Genomic DNA, 22,049 nt, shown 5'->3' with positions numbered 1-22,049 from the left:
TGGATACCAGCTGTTCCAGAAGTGGGGCCTGGCTCGGAGCTCAGAGTCTGTTGGGTTTAACAGAGTCCTGGAAAAGTGTGAGCGTGTGTGAGCACCTAAGAAAAGCAGCTCAGAGGAGTGGCTGCAGCAGCGGGCTGAACCGCCGGCCCCTCCCAGGAACAGCAGCAGGAATCCGGGCAGAGAGTGTCGTGTCGAGGGGCGACTCACAAATGCACCCCGGGCACTTTCCCCCCTGTTTCTGAATACCTGCCAGCTGGAACTTGAGTAATGACAGGAGGAGGAGGCGGCCTGGGAGCATAAAGGTGCATTTCAAAAGACAGAGGAGACATTTCAAAAGACCGGACTGAGCAGAAGCTGAACAGAAAAACACAAACTGCACACTCAGGATTACAAAGACGAGACAAAGAGCGCATCAGCTAGAAAAACCTTTTCATTAAGTCCTGTTCCTTAAACACCCAAAGACTGGTTTAACAAGGTGTTTACAGGTGGCAAATATTTACTGAGGATGTGCAGGCGCTGTGCAGCTGTAAGGTGTGGTCAAACATTAACAGCACCAACAGAAACCATCGACATCATCAGAGAGTGCGACCGGAGCGGAACCGCTCAGCTAAAATCCTTCCTGCCACCTTAAAAATGTTAAAATTCGATCTGATTGAGTCAGTTTTACCTGCTGCACTAAGGTTCTGTGAGGGGGAACGTAAGGCGGCAGATGTGCAGCGGCCTGCAGATGTCAGAAGACATAAATGGACCAACGCTGCCATCTGGTGGCCAAAGGAAGGAGAAACAAACCTCTTCAGGGCGCCAACAACGTTTAATGTAAAATACATGTTCTTAAATTAAATGAGCACTTCCAAAGTCTTCACAAAAAAAAACAAAAAAAACAACAACAATTCAACATGAAAAAAAACTGATTTTTAACTGAGGAAAATGGGGTCAACTTCATCCGGTTAATACCTGGAGTGAGGATGCCTCCATCAGGCCCAGCTGCCCCGTTCTGGATTTCTTTATTGCACAAGTTAAACTGGGAGTTGTACGACAATAATGGGTCAATTCATTAATACATTAAAACAGCCTAAATAAAATCCAAGGAGCCGTCCGCTTCTTCTTAATACGTTTTGTCCATCTCAGTAGAGGCTGGTGTCTTGAGCAGCCCAGTTTGGAGTCTGAGGGGGAGAAAAATACGGATATAACCATCAAAAGAGGATTTTTAGAGGCAGGTACAGTAAACATGTTCAGACCGTAAGGTTTGAATGGCTCAGAATGGGTCTTGGGTGGGAGATCACACACACTCAGATCTGTGACGGGACCACGATAGCTTCAGGGGTGTCCTGGGGGGCAGCTGTCCTGCAGGTTTCAGACGTTTCCTTGCTTCAACACAGCGGATTCAGATCGATGCGTCACCAGCAGGCTGCTGCACAACTTAATCTTTTGAAGAGGTCCGTTTCATCTGAAGCAGGGAAACATCTAAAACCTGCACTGGCTGGACACCAGCTGTAAGGAAGCTTCTAAGAGCTGTACAACGTGTGGGTGGGGGGTGCTGTTCCTGGTGCTTCCAGCAGAGGGCAGTAGGACTGCATAAATTGCTCTGCACACATCCTGCATGTGTCAGGTCACTCAGTGGGGTCACATGGCACTGAAAGGATCAGATTATTGGCTAAATTACAATAAGAGTTGAGCAAGGGTAATTCTCCTTGGATATATGGAGGTGAATGAATGGGATCAGAGGCAAAAAGCGTGTCATACCCCGGTATGATAGGTGAGGCTGTACCCATTCCAGCTGTTGCTAATAGAGCCACTTCCTGTTGACCTCTGCACCACCAACAACAACAACAAACTCAGGCATTGGAGAAAGATGGAGAACGCAGAGCAAGATGAAGCTACGTCCCTCTACATTTGGTCTGTGATGAGCTGCTTGTTGCACAAACTCGATGCCCAACGGAGCATTCTCCATCGCGTTGTTTGTTTCTTTCTGGCGGCGACAACAACAGTAATATCGTTTCCTTTGACTTCCGGGTCACGACCCCGGGAAAAAAATCTGGAGCATGCGCAGAACGCAAAGTTTAATTCACCACGTGCTTCAGCGTCTACAAGCAGGTTTAGAGTGACTTTCAACCCAGTTATCTCGGGGTCTTAATCCGATCCAATTCTTAGTCAGATTAAGGTGTCTACATGCACTTAATAATTTAGCCAATAATCCGATCCTTTCAGTGCCATGTGACCCCACTGAGTGATGATGCAACACAAAGTAAAAAAAAAAAAAAAAAAAAAAAAAAAGACGTGTTCCTTCATTTCCCTCAACATAAACATATCTAAATACGTTTGGTGAACCGATATCACCAGCAGCTTTTAACTCAGGGCTGGAGGCGCGGCGGCAGCCTATCCCAGCTGTGATTGGACGAGAGGCGGGGCGCACCCTGAAAAGGTCATCCATCACAGAGACAAACAACCGTCCACGCTCACTCTTAAGCCTTATGTATGGTCGCCCCCGGAGACGGAGGCTGTGTTCGAAACCGCCTACAACATACTACAAACTTGCAAACTGATCGATCAGACAGTATGCAGAGCGTTTACCCACAGTGCATTTTGCTATTTACAATTTTGTTCCCACGAATTCGGCGCCATCACGATACAATTGGTGCTTTTGTTTTGAAAACAGGAAGTGAACCTACCCTCGTTGTAGCTAGCTTGAAACTGCCGTTTTAACAGGAAATGACGATCGGCGACGTCAAGTTACGTTGCATCTTGGGTAGTTTGAGTATGAGTAGTAACCTCATGATGCATACCCAACATTTCAGAGAATCTAGTATGCATCCGGGAACTTAAAAAAAGTTAAAGTTAGTAGGAGTAGTGGGAGTAGTACGCGGTTTCGAACACAGCCGGAGACTCGCTGAGACCGCAAGGGTTGTGATTGGTCGGCTAACAACATCCTTTCCGGAATCACTTTTCCGGTTTAGCTCCTTCCTCTCAGAACAACAACACCGCCATTTTTGAAAGAGTTTACTGTGTGCCGGGCAACATTTGGTCAAAATTATTTGCATTTCAACAACAACAAGCTCCAACTCCAACAGTAGTCTTTCTCTCTCGGTCGCCATCGTTCACTGTGAGGAGTGGAACGGAGCCGGAAGGTGAACCATCAATCAACGACTTTCACCATAGACGTTGCGAGATTGGGTCATTTAGCGTAGCGACACCTACTGATCGGGAGGGGAACTGCCTTGGGTATCCAACATCCCGACATGTTTGCCTCTCCTCCTTGCTCATAAACATGGCTGAATGAGTTGGTTTCCTGTCTCAGGGTTCCTACAGGTTTCTTCAAGTCAAATTTAAGTCTTTTTAAGACCTTTTTAAGACCATTTATAAAAAAAATAATACCTATTTCACGGCCTATTTCACAGACCTACCGGAAAAGAAAAACTTTTTTTCTTTTTTAATTTGTTCATTTATTTCTCAAACAAATGAAAGTGTGGACTGTGTAAAGCATTGATGAAACATTGCAGCATAGTAGAAGTAAACGCTACAACACCACAGCACAGACAACAAGCCAAACAGAGGTGTGAAAAATCAAAGAAAATTTCAGCAGACCACAAAAAAGTTTAGCTGACACAGTTAAGTTGTTTTTTAACATTGGTTATGTTAGCTAACTACTTATTCCATGCTGGGAATATGGGGAGTAGAGAGAACTATAAATAATGAAAATCAACTAAAAAATGTGTCGTTTCGTTGAGGCTCTCATCCAACATAAGAACGGACGGTGATTTATTTACCTTGGACACCAGCTCCTCTTTAATATACACAGCTAAACCAAACTTGGCTATGTACGCCGTTTTGTCGGGACCACAAGTAATTGTGGCAGCGATGTCGGAATCGGGAAACATGCATTTAAACAACTCTGAAATACCCTCGTTTCCATTATATGAATGGTGTTTGGTGATTGTGTTAGGAGTCCACAACACCTCTGCTTTCATGGTTGGTGTGGACCCAAAAGCTGTTCGCAGATCTACTCTAGTTGCGGTGACGGTCGTAACTTGAGGGGCTGGTTAACGTTATCTGCTAGCTCAGATACATTAATAGCTAACTGGCTAGCGTTGGCCGGTTGAAACACCCCGGCGATGGAAGGAGTTTGATCCTTCGCTTCGATATTATTCATTTGCTTGGAGGACTTGGCGTGAGACTAAAGCCTTCAAGCCCATGGTACCAAGCTGAATCCTCTTTTTGCACACTGTGCAAAAAGCCTCGTATACATTATTGTCCACTGGTTTTAACCAGTGACAAAATGATTATTTCTCGCGCCACGCTTCATTACATTTACATTTCCCCATAATCGCAGCAAGAAATGGGAAGCAAGGACACGCAAACAAATGTTAAAAAACAACATAACGGCGTAAGTTAAACTTTCTTGTTTTCTGCTGAGATTTGCCTTGATTTTTCACGCTTCTCCTTGGCTTGTTGCTGTGGTCTGTGTCAGTGCTGTAGCAATGTGATCGGACCCGGGGCGGAGCGGTAGAGGCAGCGTTGCGTTCTCAATGATTGGTTCCGCCACTCTTCATTTAGGCTACGTTATTTAGGCTTTTCAAAATAATAGTAGCCTGGTTGACAAATGAAACGTTTGAGGAGAATGTGATACGGAGAAGTTACTGCACAAATTTTAAGACCCAGATATCAAAATTCAAGACTTTTTCAAGTCTTTTTAAGGTATTATTTCCAAATTCATAAATTCAATGCTTTTAAGACTTTTTAAGACCCCGCGGGAACCCTGCTGTCTGTATCTTAAGGAAGTGCTTTATACACTTTAGAGCCTCATTCCCACTATGCAATCCGGTACGGGTCTGTTCGGAACGGTATGTTCTGTAATCTGCCATGGGAGAAAAACTAAAAAGCTGTAAAAACTGATGTTGTAGCTCATCAATGACATATCCCAGACCTAATAATCCCCCATAGAATATTTCACTTTGCATTGCATACATTGAAAATACAGCAGTTTTTGTGTGTGTGTTTTAACAGAAATTGGTGTTTACCTGATATACACTGGTATTTAAAGGGTTAATTATTGAAAATAATTGAAAACTTCGTGGTTATGATCAAAACTGAAGTGGAAGAAAAGATTTATGAAAAAAAAAAAAAAGGAAAAACATATTAACATATGGTATTTTGGGGATCATTTTAGAAGGGGACAAAAATGTCCCTTTTCAGAAATGAAGGAGTTTTTTTTTTTGTTTTGTTTTATTTTTTTTAAAATCAGGCATAACAAAAAAAATTTAAAAAAATCCCTAAAAATCAATGTTGTTGCTGATCATTGACATATCCCAGACCATAATTATCACTCCATTCTCCAAACTACCACATTCTGTCCGGGGCCGTTTTTAGGCGTTAAAAACACTGCCTGAAAGCGTTTAGTTTAATCTGAGGAGGTCAGTTAAGGACCCTCCAGCCGTCTGAAGACAGAAAAACTTCCCATCTTTACCTCGTTCCTATTGCTGTGCGCCACCTTCTTCTCGATGTTCATGGCCAACATCTGGCTGCGGAAGGACAAGCTCTTGGTCTTCTCGATCACCTGCTGGTACGGCGACACTGCGTTGTTGCCCATGACGACGTGACCCTGAGAACCAGAGAGACATGAGAGGTAAATCCTCTGATGGGTGCTGCTGGCTGCATTCCTCAGAGTTGTTGAAGTTCTGAAGCTCAGCTGGATCAGAGAACTCGAAGCCTCACCAGTTTGGAGTCGATCTTGGCATCGAGCCTGGCGTTTCGGATTAGATTGACGATCCATCTCTCCGCCTCCTCGGGCGTCATGTTCAGCTTATCTGCCAACATGCTGAGAGGAGAGAACGAAGGAGGGAAGTAAACCTACTCTGGAGGAACTTTAACTTTTACTCTCGTTTCTTTCCTGTAACAGCAAATAAAAGATGCAGCCGAGTGTTCAGGAACCAGAATGTTCTCACGCAGTCGACCTACTTGATGCTGATGCACTGGTGAATCCGACAGAAGGTCTCAAAGATGAAGAGGCGGGCGTTCTCAATGAAGTCCTCAAGACAAGCGACCAGGAAGAAGTCGTTCACCAGAACCTGACAGAGAAACAGTGACCATATTACAGTAAATCTCGGTAAATATGACATTTCCCCGGGTTCCCACGCTGCCCAAACGCACCTTCCTCTCCTCATATTTACCCACAGAATCACAGCTGGTACAGCCCAACGACAACAATCCAGCTTTGCAATTAAAGTTGCAGCTGCGAGGAATTATGAGATGGAGTTATTAAAGGGTTAGTTCGCCATTTTGCACATTAAGCCCTGTTTTTAGGTAGTCTGGGGTGAATTATAGATGTTCTGATCACAATTTGGACATTTGGTGCTGAACGGAGCATTTAGGTATCCACTGCTGCAGCCCCCCCACCTTTGCATTGAGTCAATGACCACTCAAGCAAACAATCATAAAACGGCATTAAACTTTTGTTTGAAAAGACATGGAACTCACCGTGTGGTCAGTGATGGACAGCGATAAATTGACCCGAAAATCGCAGCGAAATGTGCCTTCTAACAGTTGCTTTAGCATTTGGTGGACCTATTTTTCCGGACACCGTTGAATAGCAGCAGCAAGACATCCAGCGACATACAGCGCGCGGAGTAATACTAGTCAAACCAATACAAATCAATGAAGACGGACAATAATGGTCATATAACTTCTCTGGAAGCGTATTTCGCGGTGATTTTCGAGCCAACGTATCGCTGTCCACCACAGACCACACGGTGAGTTTCATGTCTCTGCAAACGAAAGTTTAATGCCGTTTTATGATTGTTTGCTTGAGTGGTCATTGACTCAATGCAAAGGTGGGGGGGGCTGCAGCAGTGGATACCTAAATGCTCCGTTCAGCACCAAATGTCCAAATTGTGATCAGAACATCTCTAACTCATCCCAGAATACCCCCAAACAGGGCTTAATGTGCAAAATGGCAAACTAACACTTTAAGCTTTCATTTATAAAGGACGGTCCGATGTGTCCGATGCTAAATGAGATTTTAAAGCAGGGGTGGGAAAATTATTTTTTCCACGGGGCCACATGAAACAGAAAATATTGTAAAGGGCCAAAAGGCTGAACTTAATTCTGCTTAATATTGATTTAATTTCATTATTTAAAAAAAACAGTAAATAGCATTGTTTTGACAAGATGGTAAGCGTTAAACTGTTCTTAGCGATTTTGTGGGATATCATTAAGATATATGATATGTCTTGGTTGCTGCATCCCTTGATATGTGCTGCTTGTTAAAAAAAAAAAAAAACCTTGTTGCTTTTGTAGCTTAGCTTGCAAAGCTTCCGATGTTCGTGCTCTTTCGGCATCGGTGAACCTTTTGTATTTCTCAGCGTGTTTCGTCCCTTAATGCCGACTCAAATTATAATCCTTAAACACAACGATCTGCTCTCCACAAACTAAAAACATGGCTTTACCTTTAACCCTCATACCTGATTTAAAACACAACTTAGTTTGTGAAAGGGGACAATTTAAAAATCATATTATGGGCGGCCAGGGCTCAGTGGTTAGAGTTGGTCGTCCAATAACTGGAAGGTTGGAAGGTTCGATTCCCACTCTCGCCACTCAAAGATTGGTGGAACTGACAGCTGGAGGATTGTCAGTTCCACCTCCTTGTCACGGCCGAGGTGCCCTTGAGCAAGGCACTGTACCCCCATGCTCCCTGGGCGCTGCGAATGGCTGCCCACCGCTCCAGGTTGGCATCTGTCTCTGAGTGTGTGACCCTGTGCATGTGCATGTGCATGTCAACAGGTGCCAACCTGGATGGGTTAAAAGCGGAGGACAAATTTCGTGTGTATGCATGACCAATATTTCTGATCTTAATCTTAATTAACGTTCCGTGCTTTCACTATATGTAACGTCTGACTTTTCAATAGAGTTTGCTTTAAAAATTAAAAAAATAAAAATAGATAAAATAAAACATAATAATAATAAATAAAAATTCTAAATAATAAAAAAAATAAAATAAAACCCTAACCCCCCCAAAAAACAAATAAAACTTATTATTATTATTTATTTATTTATTTATATTTATTTTAAACCAGGAAACATCCATCCATCCATCCATTTTCTATACCGCTGAATCCGTTGGTCGGGTCGCGGGGGGGCTGGAGCCTATCCCAGCAGTCAATGGGCGAGAGGCGGGGTACACCCTGGACAGGCCGCCAGTCCATCACAGGGCCACACAGAGACAAACGAGACAAACAACCATGCACGCTCACACTCACTCCTAAGGACAATTTAGAGATGCCAATTAACCTAACATGCATGTTTTTGGACAGTGGGAGGAAGCCGGAGTACCCGGAGAGAACCCACGCATACACAGGGAAAACATGCAAACTCCACACAGAAAGGCCCCAGCTGGGAGTTGAACCTGGATCCTTCTTGCTGTGAGGCGACGGTGCTAACCACCACACCACCCTACCAGGAAACATTATTATTAATATTTTAATAATATATTCAAGGTTTCTTTATTGTCATGTTTATGGTACGAAATTAGTTCTCAGGTCCCGGTTTAATAAGCCTAATAAATAAATGCATAACACAAGAGAAAAAAATAAAAATAAGAAGGATATAAACAACAGCAAAAATATAAATATTGATATATTATCGATAAAATTGCTCAGCCCTAATTAAAAGCCTAAAAAAAACACCTATGTCCAACAACAATGTGCGGAGAGAAGCTTCAAACTAAGAGGCGGTTCCTCTAAAGAGACGATTTTAATCACACGATAGTGTCGAGCCACTGATTTTACACTAATGGAGGTTTTAAAATGAACCTGTGGGAATGTGTTTGGTCAGCCAACAGAAAAGCTTTGAACCAGGCTGCCAGGCAGGATGAATCAATACGGATCGATGCAGCAACAGATTGAGCATCTGTGAGATCCCAGAGAGAAGAAAGTAAATGGAGCTGCAGAAGCGTTTCAGGTCAGAATTCAATAATATGCTCAGGTGAGCAACTTTTAAAAACACAACTTCATGAGGTTTGTGACTCGGATGGACTTCTGTTCTCTGAAAGCATGAATATTTAAAGCCTCCCGAGCATGGAAACCAGCAGAATGACACGCTGATCCCCGCATCGCTTCACTCACACTTCTGACAGGACGGATGAAGCCTTTGCACGCGCTGCATAATTCATAAAAGAGAGGTTAAAAGCCAATTCACGAGCCCAGATCCCACGCTGCTGTAAAGGGTTTCTAAAGAGCACCAACGCAGTCCCAAATCCGACAGCTGCTTCGCTTTGGAAGTCAAACTGAATAAAAGTGAGAATCAGGCCAGACGTGGATTTGCTGCGGCTGAATGGCTGCAGAGTTGAATGACTCAGGGCACTGGAGACGAGGAAAGCTCCGTATTAACCTTCAGTCCCAGGCAGAGGTGGGTAGTAACCAGTTACATTTACTTGAGTAAGTTTTTGAAAACATTATACTTCTAGGAGTAGTTTTAAATCTCTATACTTTTTACTTTTACTTGAGTAGATCTGTGCAGCAGAAACTATCCTCTTACTCCGCTACATTAGGCTACAATGAGCTGGTTACTTCTCTTCTTACCCCTTTGGTATTCTACGCCTCATTATTTTTATCCCCCCGCGTACGCCTCATTTTAATGTTTTATTCTGACAGAGAGAGGCTGTGTTCGAAACCGCATACTTCTCCTACTACTCCTACTACTCATACTTTTTTCCCAAATGATTACTAGATTCTCCAAAATGTTGGGTATGCATCATGAGGTCACTACTCATACTCAAACTACCCAAGATGCAACGTAACGTGACGTCGCCGATCTTCATTTCCTGTCAAAACGGCAGTTTCAAGCTAGCTACAACGAGAGTAGGTTCACTTCCTGTTTTCAAAATAAAAGCACCAATCGTATCGTAATGGCTTTCCCTATGATAAAAGGCAACGGGTATTTTATTTTTGTGAAAATAACCGGAAGTGCGTTGCTAACTGCGGCTAGCTTTAGTAGCGCCGAATTCGTGGGAACAAAATTGTAAATAGCCGGTATTTTGTCAGGTTTTCAACACGTTGGGGATCTAAACGACTACTTTCTCGCCTGAAAATGTTTCAAATGTTGCTAAAGTTTACAGAGTTTAGAGGTTAAGCGAAATCAGCTTCAGGCCGGCTGATTTCGGCCCGGGCAGGAGCGAAATGCATTGTGGGTAAACGCTCTGCATACTGTCTGATCGATGAGTATGTAGTATGTAGTATGCAGTATGTAGTATGCAGTATGCGGTTTTGAACACAGACAGAGAGACTTCCGCCAAAGGCTCTACCACCTGACTGTGTTCCACCAATCAGACGTAGCCGTGCAGTCTGGCCACGTGACCATACTCAATCTCAGCGGCGGGACGGGTTAGCTTTACAGTTTACAGTCGTAGCAAACAAACAAAGAAACAGATGAAAAATGTCAGAATCAACGGTGGGAAATGAAGACGCAGACGAGGCCTCATACTGAAAGCATGTTTACCTTACAAAGAGTGCCAAACAGCAGCTACATTATGTGTCTTCTGTGTCAACCAAAACAAACGCACATTTCAGCAGAAACTCAACATCTAACTTGAGGAAACATGTAGCGGTAAGTTTCCTAAACTCGTTTTTTCCCCCCATGGATAGGTGAATGTTTGTTTTTTAGGTTCCATATGGGTTACATATGTTTTAAACATTTCCTAAGTCTCTTTTATTCTTTATTGAAGTTCTTGAATTTATCTGGATTATTTTTATTTAAGCTATTTTGTAATTAATTAATTAATTGTGAGAATGCTTTAAGGCATTCTCACAATTAAGTTCCTGTTTCTCTTTGTTATTATTATTATTCCGCTAGTTTTCAGCACCTAACTACTCCTGCATACTTTCAGCTATTTCTACAATTTTGGTATCAAAACGTTCAGCTCTTTCAGCAGATTCCTTCTATCATTTTTGGTGTTTTTAACTTTTACACTTTTTAAGATATTCAACTTTTATTCAAATTTTCCCGTCATTCAAATGAATGGAAACTGCTTTCAGCTCTTCCAAATCATCTTCCTCTTTCCAACTACTGCATGCTTTCAGCTAGAGACACCATTCAAACTTTAAATGGGTCACAAGACATTCAGCTATTACCAATTGTTTCAGCTTTTTCAAATTTTCAGACAATTTTGAAATATGACAGTTTCAAACACATGAACATTTAGCTCCTTCTTGATTTTTATGAATGAGCACACAGTTGAGTGCGTGCTGATAAATTTCAATTTTTTCAAACAAATTCCTCTAACTTTCATACAGTTTAACGTACAGAAACAAATTATACCTTAAAATGTGGGAAAATTTGTCCTCTTTCAGCCAATGTAACTACTAAAGAGCTCACATTTACAGAGTTTCAGCTATGAGCTTTGAACCGAGATCAACCTCTCAAATTCTCTGACTGACTCCAATGTTAAGTTTGGTAGTACACAAAAATCACAAAATCCCTTCAACCAATACCTTAGCAACAGTTTTTACTGCTAAAATCAAACTATTTTCAGCTTTTTTAGCATGGTCAGCTATCCCCATTCAGCTCATAAGCATTCTCACTGCTGTTTCGCAGGAACAGCTCTTTCTAGTTCATTTTAATTTATTTTATTGTTTGGATGAACTCTAATTGGCCTAAAGATGATTATTTAGTATTTTTGTCTGTCTGATTGAATGCTTGTGTTAACAAATAAATCAGACGTTACTCAACAGTTACTCAGTACTTGAGTAGTTTTTTCACCAAGCACTTTTTTTACTCTTACTCAAGTAATTATTTGGATGACTACTTTTTACTTTTACTTGAGTAAATTTTTGGCTGCTCTGCCCACCTGTGGTCCCAGGAGACGGCCAACTTTTACGGGCCAATCAACAAAAAGGTGGAGGATGTCGTCCTTACCGACTCGCACTCCCTCAGCTTCTTCTGCGCGCTGTCAAAGTCAAAGTTCACATAGAGACACTCCACGAACTCCGTGATGGGGTCCTTGTACGTGTACGACTCCTACAGATGAGACAAAAAAACATCCTTCATGCCCGTTACAACCCCGACGTGACGATTCAAACCCGATGAACAGCCTCCGTCTCACCTGCTGGATGACCTTCACCAAGTCCTTGAGCACCTGGCGGCGCTTCCGCACATCTTTGTTGGTGATGACTGCGGTCGTGAGGTAGCGCAGGATGTGTGGGCACATGGTCTGGATGGCATTCAGGTACCTGAAAAAAAAAACACGAAAGCAGGAGAAATCACTCTTTGGTGTCACGGTAAAATGCATTCAGGAAAAAGATCTGTAGACCGAGTACTACTCAATGGATAAGACAGATGTTAGCAAGCCTTCCATTAGAGAATAGAATAGAAAAATACTTTATTCATCCCCCAATTAAAAAAAAATAATAATAATTCAAACTAGTCAAGTAGCTCAAATAAATTATTAATATTTACAATGATTGTATATTAACAACAATAATAATATCAATTCTAATAAAAATACTACTACAACTAATAATAATATTAATAATAATAAATGACTAAATAAATTTAAAAAATAATTATTTATTGCTTTATTATTAGAGAGAATAACTTACATATTAAAGGCTAAACGGCAATTATTTGAAGACATGTGGAGCCTTTTCATCAGCTACATTAAGGACTTGGATTTAATAGATGAAGAAGTGGATGACCTCGTAAGATTTGTACGTTTTCTCTATATTTGTGTCTTATTTTGCATTTATTAATAATACTTGTTTGTATATAGATTATCACCTTGGTTAACAGGAGGAGCATCCTTGTTTTGAGTGTTTTACTTTTACTTGTCTTTAAACAAATGCAGCGACTTTTTGTATGGAAGTTGAATGAAGATATACAAATGTAAAGGCTGTGTGTAAAAGTGTTAAAAACTGAAAATAAAAATAATGTGGCAAAAATAAATAAAAAAATGTATTCAGAAAGATGAAGAACAAGCCCGTCCGTGTGGCCCGGGGCTGAAAAACACAGCGACTCACTGAGGCTGGTAGAGAAAGAGCTCGATGATGTTGTCTCTGCCTTTGGGATGGTTGAAAAACACGAAGAGGGACCAGTGAATGAGCCAGGTCCTCTGCTGGAGGGACTGAAGAGGAGAGCTCACCGACTGCCAGGAGACGGGGAAACAAACACACAGCGTCATTTTCACTTCCTGTCAAACTCCAGGCAAACGAGCAAGGCAAGGCCGGTTTATCTGTACAGCAACAAAGTGATTCTAAGTGCTTTACGGAGACATTAAAACAGTAAATAAAAAGCACAATTTAAATTTTAAACAAAAAAGAAAGAAATAAGAACAATGGATAAAATCAGAAGTTAAAATGTGATTAAGTTTGGAAACTCAAGCTTCAGATTTGGAGCTTTACTCAAATGCAGCTGAAAATAGGTGTATTTACTTAATAATATGCATAGAAAACTATCATTTTGATATGATATAAAATCCTTCTCATGCTTTTATAATAGTAATACTGTTGTTTAAACGGTTTTAAAGTGACTCTCCTGCCATTATTAGTCCCAAATAAACTCATTTGTGTTCCCCAAAACTGTGCAATTCAAAGCTTTTCCCATTAAAAAAAAAAAAAAAACATTCCTGGTCTTAAGAGTTCAAATGTGATTAAGTTTTGAAACTCAAGCTTCAGATTCGGAGCTTTATTCAAACGCAGCTGAAAATAGGTGTGTCTTCAGCGTGGACTTAAACACACTGAGTGGTTCAGCTGATCTGAGGCTTTCTGGGAGTTTGTTCCAGACATGTGGAGCATAGAAGCTGAATGCAGCTTCTCCATTTCTGGTTCTGACTCTGGGAACTGATAGAAGACCGGATCCAGATGACCTGAGGGGTCTGGAAGGTTCATACTGGGTCAGGAGGTCACTGATGGATTCTGGTCCTGGACCATTCAGAGCTTTATAGACCAGCATCAGATCTGTATGCAGCTTATAGCAGGTCCCCCACACATAAGACACAGGCTGGTAGAGAATTTAGTTAACCTACAAACTATGCTAAAATTCATTTTGAGGTAGACCGACTTGATTCCCAGGCCTCAAACCGCCCTGGAGCACCTGAAGACTCGAATAAGGCAGTTTAACCTGATGGTTCGCAGCCGGTTTGCTTTATGGTATCTTTTTGAGCAGCACCATCAGAATGTGTTGGGACAAAAGAAAAAAAGACATAAAAGACAAATAAATATTTTTATGAATAGGATTAAAAAAGATATATATAGGCCTATTATATTTTATAAAGACACTCGTGTCTTGGGGGTGGACTCCCTCAGCCACTGCCCTCCTGTTAGAGGTGGCGGTGCTGGGCAGCACCGGTTTTACGGGCATCTGCCTTCTTTCTGTTGGCTGAGTAGAAGTCTGTGTTAGTTTAAATAGGCTTAATTATTTAACAGAACATGATATAGATGAGAAGACATAGTTTATGTGTGTGAAAACAGCATTATGTTGGGGATAAAATAACTCCACAGTCAAATAGCCGCTTAATATTTATTTTACAGTGTAAAACATGATCAAAATGAGGTACCTCCATACCGAGGTCTCACCTGTTTGAACAATGTTTTTATATTTCATCTTAAACTGCTGCCAAGTGCGCTTCTCCCCTGCGGGATTGCACCTAAATGAAATAAATGAATGGGTTACCATTCAAGCAGTTTCCCCTGTAATAGTATTGTGACTGCAAAGGACTACATTTAAACTTACACTTTAAACAAAAAACGTAGCCCCTCCTCTTCTGGAACAGAAAACTCAAGGTTTTCTATCTCAGGCTACGTGCCCACGACAACACTCTGAAGCATAAACGCAGATGTCCGTTTTTTTCCTCCACAATTTATCTGCGTTCTCACGAGCGTCTTGGGGTGGATATCTGTCTACCCATGGGAACAGGAAAACGTATAAAACTCATAAAACTCGCAGTTTGCTGATGTAGTATGCACGCCCCGGACGTAGGTGGCAGTAGCAACAATACCTTTGGTATTGTTATACGAGTTATATATTATATTATATTGTTATATATTAATAAATATGAGAAATGCCTGTTTTGTGGCTACTTCCTCCGCGTCAGTTGGAAGAAAATGCCGAAGCGCGGCGGCAACAACAGTACGCCTTCAAACTTTGTTTGGACAGATGATGAGCTCCAGTTGCTCCTGAACACGACACTGAACTACAAAGCCAGGAAGGCAGTGGATAATGTGGATTGGGAGAGTGTCCAAAATAAATATAGTGAGATATGGGAGTCGTTCATGGAGAACTACCCACTTAACGTGTGCAAAAAACGCACTTCTGCGTTTTGAACTGTTCCTACGGTGACGAGAGGTTGGGTCGTTTTCAAGATCTCCACTCTGGAGGGCGTTTGCGTTTTCTCCGTTTTGAACTCCTAAAAACGCCGTCGCCGTGTGCAAGATAGGCACATCTGTCGAAATGTTCTGCGTTTATCTGTCGTTACCGTTGTCGTGGCCACGTAGCCTCAGAGTAAATCAACTCAGAGATCAGGAATAGACTCAGAGTATGTTGAACCTGCTTTGTGAAACGGACCCCAGGACTGTTAAAAGCTCAGATAAATACGATGGGGCGAGGCCGTTAAGAGCTTTAAAAACCAACGTTAAAAGTTTAAAATCAGTTCTATAAAGGACAGGAAGCCAATGGAGGGAGTTAAGAACAGGAGTGATGTGCACACGTCTGTTGGTGTTGGTTAAAAGACGGGCAGCAGCGTTCTGCACCAGCTGAAGGCGACTGAGAGAAGACTGGGAGACGCCGACATAAAGAGCATTGCAATAGTCTGACCTTGAACTTATTAGGGAATGGATGGCTTTCTCAAGGTCATGAGGACTTAAAAACATTTTAACTTGTATTCATTTTAATTTGTAGACTTGGGAATCTCCGTCTCTGCTTCGACAGGTGTTGATATGCCCCTTCCACACTGGAAAAAATGCCCCTCCAAAAATAAGTTAAAAAAAACAACAAATACAAGACGTTTTTGCTTGAAATAAGCAAAAAAAATCTGCCAATGGAACTAGTGAAAATCGGTCTGTCAAGATTTCTTGAAATAAATTGTGATATTTAGGACTTTTGAGGTGAAAGTGATCTTGAAATTAGCTTAAAAACCTCTTCAAATGAAAAAAAAAAGCTTGTTTCATGTGAAATATGACTCAAAACAATTTGTTTTCAAGACTTTTTTGCTTAACAAGATATTCCAGATGTATTGTATTAAAACAAGTCCCTATATCTGGCTGAAATGGTACTTGTTAGGCAGTTGTGTCTTATATCAAGTGTAATGAGATACTCAATGAGACAAATATACTTGGTAAGATTTAGATTTTTCCAGTGCAGCTTCGTAGGATCGACCTTTTTCTACACGTTTGCCTCTAAACTGCAGATCTACGCAGCTTTTTTTCTCATTTTTTCCCCCCACAATGAGACGCAAACCATCTCTTGCGGTGATATTCAGCCGTTATCGACTCCTTCTTCTGTGCAGTTAGCGTCTGAACCTCTGGGTCAGAACATGTGCAGAGCAGCTTCAGTTTGAGTGGATGCACGCACGCACGCAGCCTCGGGCTCCTGCTGTAACCTCCTGTTATCAGGATGACCGAGCATGGCGCAGCCCTCTGAAAGCCATCCGGCTGATTTAGCTCTGACAGGAACAAGCGGGGCGATTAGATTTCTCCTTCCAGGAAAGTGTAAGATCATAAAAATCTTTTTGCATCCAGTTAAAGATGAACTCTGCAGAAGAAGAATCTCATTGACAGCTTTTTTTCTGCAGGTTTGAACCTTTAATCCTGAAAGTATTTTATCTGCACTCTTCACTTTTAAGTTAATGAATTAATGATTATTTTTAATGTTTTTTTTATTTTATTTATTTATTATGATTTTTATTTTTTATTTTATTGCCTTCTTGTGATTTTATGTAGCTGTAAAGCACTTTGAATTACCTTGTGTACGAATTGTGCTCGATAAATAAAATTGCCTTGCCTTGCCTAATCATCTGTTAGGGATCCTAAATCATCTCATGTTTCAGGGATTCTTTTTATTCTAACTTCAGCATATCTGGAGAATTCACTGCAGAAGTAGTGACTTTTCTATTTTTACTCCCCAGTAGCACAAAGGGAAGTGAAGTGGAAAACCTCCCCCCCTCCCATTGGCTCTCCCCTGAAAACGTCAGCAGCCACATTTGGTTCGTATTTCTATTCTAATCCATTCTGACCTTAAAATGTTTTCATTTTTTCCAATGAGAAGATTCAACGTGTCCCATAGAAGGTCGACTCTTAGATGTAAACTCACATTGTTATCGATGGTCTCTCTGAGGCGTGTGAGATCCTCCATGGCCGCCTCCCAGTTCTGCATCAGGATCTCAGAGGCCAGTTTTCCCCACAGGGAGCTCAGAGCGTTCCGGTCCGTCGAGGGAACCTGAGCGGACGGCAGCAGACTTCATGCATCACAACCAAAAAGAGGCCGATTCATTCTGTAAACTATGCCACAGTGAACTGATGAATAAATAAATAAAGATTCTTACCAAGACACGGAAGAAGTAGAGGTACTCTGCAGCTCCGGAGTAGTTACCACACTCATACTGGAACTTGGCGTACCTGTACAGCGTGTCCAGGTACTCCTGGCGAAACTGAGGAGTGAAAACACACAAGATACCAGTTTAAAACCGATTAAATACTTATAGGGACAGTTCGCCTCTTTTGACATGAAGCTGTATGACATCCCATATCAGCAACATCATTTATGAACATCTTCTTACCCCCTGCTGCGTCCTGTGAGCAGAGTTCCAGCCTCGTTTTGGTGTTGATGAAGGTAGTCCGGCTAGTTGGCTGGGGTTTAAAAAATAAAGCATTTTGCTTCTCAAAACAATATGCGTTCAAAAGAGTAATACATTTGCATCACAAAATGGTTCTCCAGGAAAAAGTCAGACCTCACAATCTCTTGGCCCTATATCGCGGCCTTCTAAGTTTCCAAACTACATTTTCTAAGAAAGACCGTGGGGGGCAACAGGTGGTTTGATTCTTGCACTTCCGACTTGATAGTTTAAAAAATATATGGAGTTTATTTCCAACAAAAAATATGAACAAAACAATAACTAAACATCTCTTACAACTTAGATGAAAAACTGAAGTTAACTTAATCTGATTTTACGAGCTCAAAAAGTGGTCAAAAAATCATTTTACCAATCCCTCCCGTCTTCACAGCGGACATCAGACCAACAAAAAGCTCCTCCAACACGCCCCCCCGGTGTGTTCTTAATCTCTCTGATTAATGGGAGGGTCTGAAAGTTACCAAAATAATCTAAACAACTTCAAATATAAAAATTAATTACAGATTTTGATTCCAAACTAACTAAAGTATTTTCTAACTGCCCAAAGAAAACTAAATTGATAGAACTTATGATTTACAAACATAAATGGCCACAAGGCACTATTTTCTCTCCCTTCGTATCACTGCCTGCTGCCGCCTGCCGACAGCCGCGCCTGTTACGGTGTTTGCTGCTCGGAAGCAGGGAACTGCTCGGTCTGCGCTTCGGTCTGCACAGCAGGCAGTGATACGAAGGGAGAGAAAATAGGGCCAAGAGATTGTGAGGTCTGACTTTTTCCTGTTGAACGATTTTGTGATGCAAATGTATTACTCTGTTGAACGCATATTGTTTTGAGAAGCAAAGCGCTTTATTTTTTAAACCCCAGCCAACTAGCCGGACTACCTTCATCAACACCAAAACGAGGCTGGAACTCTGCTCACAGGACGCAGCAGGGGGTAAGAAGATGTTCATAAATGATGTTGCTGATATGGGATGTCATACAGCTTCATGTCAAAAGAGGCGAACTATCCCTTTAAGAACAACAAGATCATGAGGAAAGGCATCCATCCATCTTCTGTAGGGACAAACGACCACACACTCACTCCAATCTAAAGACACCAGTTAACCCAACATGGATGTTATGGGTACCATAACCTGTTTATATAAAGTAACTTGGATGGGTGTTGCGTTATGCAGAAAAATGAAAATGTGACTCTTTTGATGTATTGTTTACTGCAACTGTGAATCAATAAAAATATTATATTAAAAAAAAAAGAACAAGCACATCTGTGGGTTGTGCTGGACGATGTGACAGCTGGTTGTTATGGAAACTTAAGCACACGTCTTGCAACCCACTTTGAGGATACACAGCAGAGCACATTTTGTACAGAAGGAAGCAGAGAGTGTGCACTGCTAACGTCAAAGAACTTACGTTGTGTTTTTCTGACAGATAGTCGAAGAGCATCCTTCCGTCTCTGATGGAGAACAAGACAAACTGAAGTCAAGCGGCCACACGGCCCGTTAACAGTCCACAAACGGGATTTTACGAGCACTAAAACAGTGTGAAGGGCGACAGATGTGGAGTTCCTTTGACACGCACCTCGTGGACTGCATCTGACGAGTGGTTTCCGGGTCTTCGAACATCTTGACAATGGGCTCAGTCTCTGACTGGAGCTGCTTCAGTTGGGCCACCACGGTGCTCCTCTTCTCCCTCAAGGCTGAAGCACAACATTAAACGCAGCGACTTAACTCCAGTCAACAGACAGTTTGCAGCTGTGCAGCAGATTCACAGAATACTGAGGTCTTATTCTCTGAAGGATCTAAAATGGAAACACTTTTACACTTTAACTCGCCATGCAGCGAGTAACCAGATGCTGCACCCTCATCTACAGGTTGACCAATAATCCGTTTTAATGACAGTAATTTGGGTCAGAAAAAAGCCAAGAGCCAGAGAGTTGGAGCTGATGAATAAAACCCTTCAAGTGGTATCAGATTACTTTCATTTGAACAGGAACGATCTCAGCTGCAGGATGTTAGGTTCAACTTAAATTGATTGTAGTGGCCATTTGTCCATAAAAAACAAATTAAACTTAAACCAAACAAAATCAAAAGACCACTGATGCACCATGGGGGATGTGGTTTACCGCAGGCAAAAGAAGATGAATGTCCAAAAATGAATTCTTGCAAATTACATTTACAACTAGAACAAAAAAATAAATAAAAATAACTCTACAAATAGCTCCTACACTGATGCTCCAAGTTAAGAAAAAAGCCAAAACGAACTGATAAAAGTAACAGAATCAGGAAAAGTAAGACTAATAAGGAACCAGCTTGTAAATCTATTAACTGTCACCAAGCTTATGAGCTGTTAGCCTTTGTGAGGACCGCACGTCTCTCCATCTGCGATGTGAAAAAGAGGAGAACCAAGAAGGCTCCTCTGCAGGATTTACTATCATCTCTGGGGATATCTAGGATATTACAGTTGGGTGAGATCTTTTTAAGTACCCTATTAATCCAAGTAAGACCGAGCATCGTCCTAGATGTGACACCCCAGATACATCTGGGCTGCCGGCTCAGGCAGAAAACAGCTGGACTCGCATCATTTCAATCTTTGCCAGATTCACAGAACTTAATGTATCCGAAGTGATATATTGTATATTGTAGTCATTGTATTAACACACAAACCTTTCTGAGCATGTGTGGAAGTTGTTTTATCATTTTAGTATTTCCATTCATCTTTTCTTTTTCACATCTTCTGAACAGGAAATGAGATAAAAACATAATTATGCACTTTGAGTAAACTTTTCCTTATTATTTTATCCATCAAGACATGAAAATGGGACAATTTTTATCCTCCAAAGTCTTGCAAGTCAATGGGCCACTTCTCTTTTTTGTAATCTGTCTCTTCAAACAGCTGATTAGCTGTAGAAACACAACTTTATGCCTCATCTTTACTGTAAATAACGTACAGGCTGATGGTGTTTCAAGAGAACCAGTCTGACAGAAAGATACAACACGCTGTACTCTCCCTGTGGCTGAACAACCCACTAAATAAAGACAAAAAGCAACAAAGAGGGGCAACTAGTGCCTTTACCTTCAGAAGAAAGGACTGATTTAAGTTAAAGTAGATATGATCTGTATATCCCTGCTACTGGTTAATGTGGAAAGTTAAAAAGGATCTCACAGTGTTTGTACACCGTGTCCAACAGGCATCTTAAACTGAAGCCGTGACAGTGTGTGTTACAGTGCTTCTTACAGTGTGGGATCTCCTTGTCCGCGTACAGATTTTTGTACACATCCATGGCGAAATCCACCATGTTGGTGTCACTGAGGAGGTCCAGCTTTCCCTGGAGGAGTTCCTTCTCATTGTAGATCTGCCAAAACCACACATTCACATTATTATCCAGGAGAGGATCGAGTAACTACATAAAACGCACTTTTAAATATCACAGGGATGAGCACAACAGATGCATGAGTGCGGCTGGTCCCATTCAACCGACGCTAATCCTGAATAACTGTTAAGCTACAGGCTAATACGCTTGGTAATGAAGATAATTAGCGACCAAACTAATCCATTTTCAGAATTCTAAGTCACTTACTGATTCTACAACTTATGTTAGAGCAGTGCCAAGGATATTAAGAGCCAGAATAAGTGTAGATGATAAATTAGGAGCTACTGTTAGCTGCTAGCTAACGTTACTGCTGACCAACAGTTCGAGCAAACAGCCATGTTTAGACCGCCCAAATCTCCGCCAGTAAACAGCTACAGAATATTTCAGCATCTTAAAAATGCAACTAAGTTATTACCTCCTTCACAGACAGGAACTCCAGCAGAGGAAAAACCAAATGCCGGTCCAGAAAATGTGCTATCTTGGTTGTTAGGTCGTACTCCGCCATCTTGGCCGGCTTCTGAACGAAACTTTATTGACAAAATGACCGAGACACAGCGTCTATTGATGATGACGTCATGACGTGGCTCATATAAAATGAGCAGTACAGAAAAAGACACATTTTAAGAAAGAGATATCGCCTTTTATTTAAGAAAGCATTTAACTGAAAATGATATAAACCTTTTTATCTTATCTTTGAATCATTTTTGCCACTTTTTTCATATAAATAAGTTGAAGCTGTCGGATAGAAAACCAAACTTGACTTTGCATCTGACAGATTCTACCAGTTTATCATGTTCAAATATAAAAAGGCTGCACAAACCTTAACTATTTATTGCCCCATTTACACTGGACACATG

The 22,049-nt window shown here is 41.4% G+C and overlaps 1 protein-coding gene across 1 annotated transcript; it reads right to left on the bottom strand.

Moving 5' to 3' along the window:
* Positions 1–790: 790 nt before the first annotated feature.
* On the bottom strand, positions 791–21,711 carry eif3eb (eukaryotic translation initiation factor 3, subunit E, b). Its single transcript, XM_075449174.1, has 13 exons — positions 21,608–21,711; positions 21,057–21,174; positions 19,401–19,518; positions 19,233–19,275; positions 17,519–17,623; positions 17,287–17,412; positions 13,002–13,126; positions 12,089–12,215; positions 11,902–12,003; positions 5,953–6,062; positions 5,710–5,812; positions 5,462–5,596; positions 791–1,163 (listed from the first exon to the last, which is right to left on the bottom strand). The coding sequence occupies exons 1-13, from the start codon at positions 21,695–21,697 to the stop codon at positions 1,125–1,127; spliced, it is 1,341 nt and encodes a 446-aa protein (XP_075305289.1). The 5' UTR covers positions 21,698–21,711; the 3' UTR covers positions 791–1,124.
* Between the last annotated feature and the right edge of the window lie 338 nt (positions 21,712–22,049).

The sequence above is a fragment of the Odontesthes bonariensis genome, chromosome 18, assembly GCF_027942865.1.
Source record: "Odontesthes bonariensis isolate fOdoBon6 chromosome 18, fOdoBon6.hap1, whole genome shotgun sequence".
Classification (NCBI taxonomy): Eukaryota; Metazoa; Chordata; class Actinopteri; order Atheriniformes; family Atherinopsidae; genus Odontesthes; species Odontesthes bonariensis.
Note: the sequence above shows the minus strand (reverse complement) of the source record. Positions and strands in the feature narration are given on the sequence as shown.

Bases quoted from the DNA above. Each gene is read 5' to 3' on its own strand.
- eif3eb (XM_075449174.1), bottom strand. From the start codon at position 21,697: ATGGCGGAGTACGACCTAACAACCAAGATAGCACATTTTCTGGACCGG. The intron at 6,063-11,901 runs GTAAGGACGACA...TTTCTCTGTCAG, and splicing joins AGCTGAGGGAGTGCGAGTCG to GTTCTGGTGAACGACTTCTT. The intron at 1,164-5,461 runs GTAAAGATGGGA...TCTCCCCCTCAG, and splicing joins CGCACAGCAATAGGAACGAG to ACTCCAAACTGGGCTGCTCA.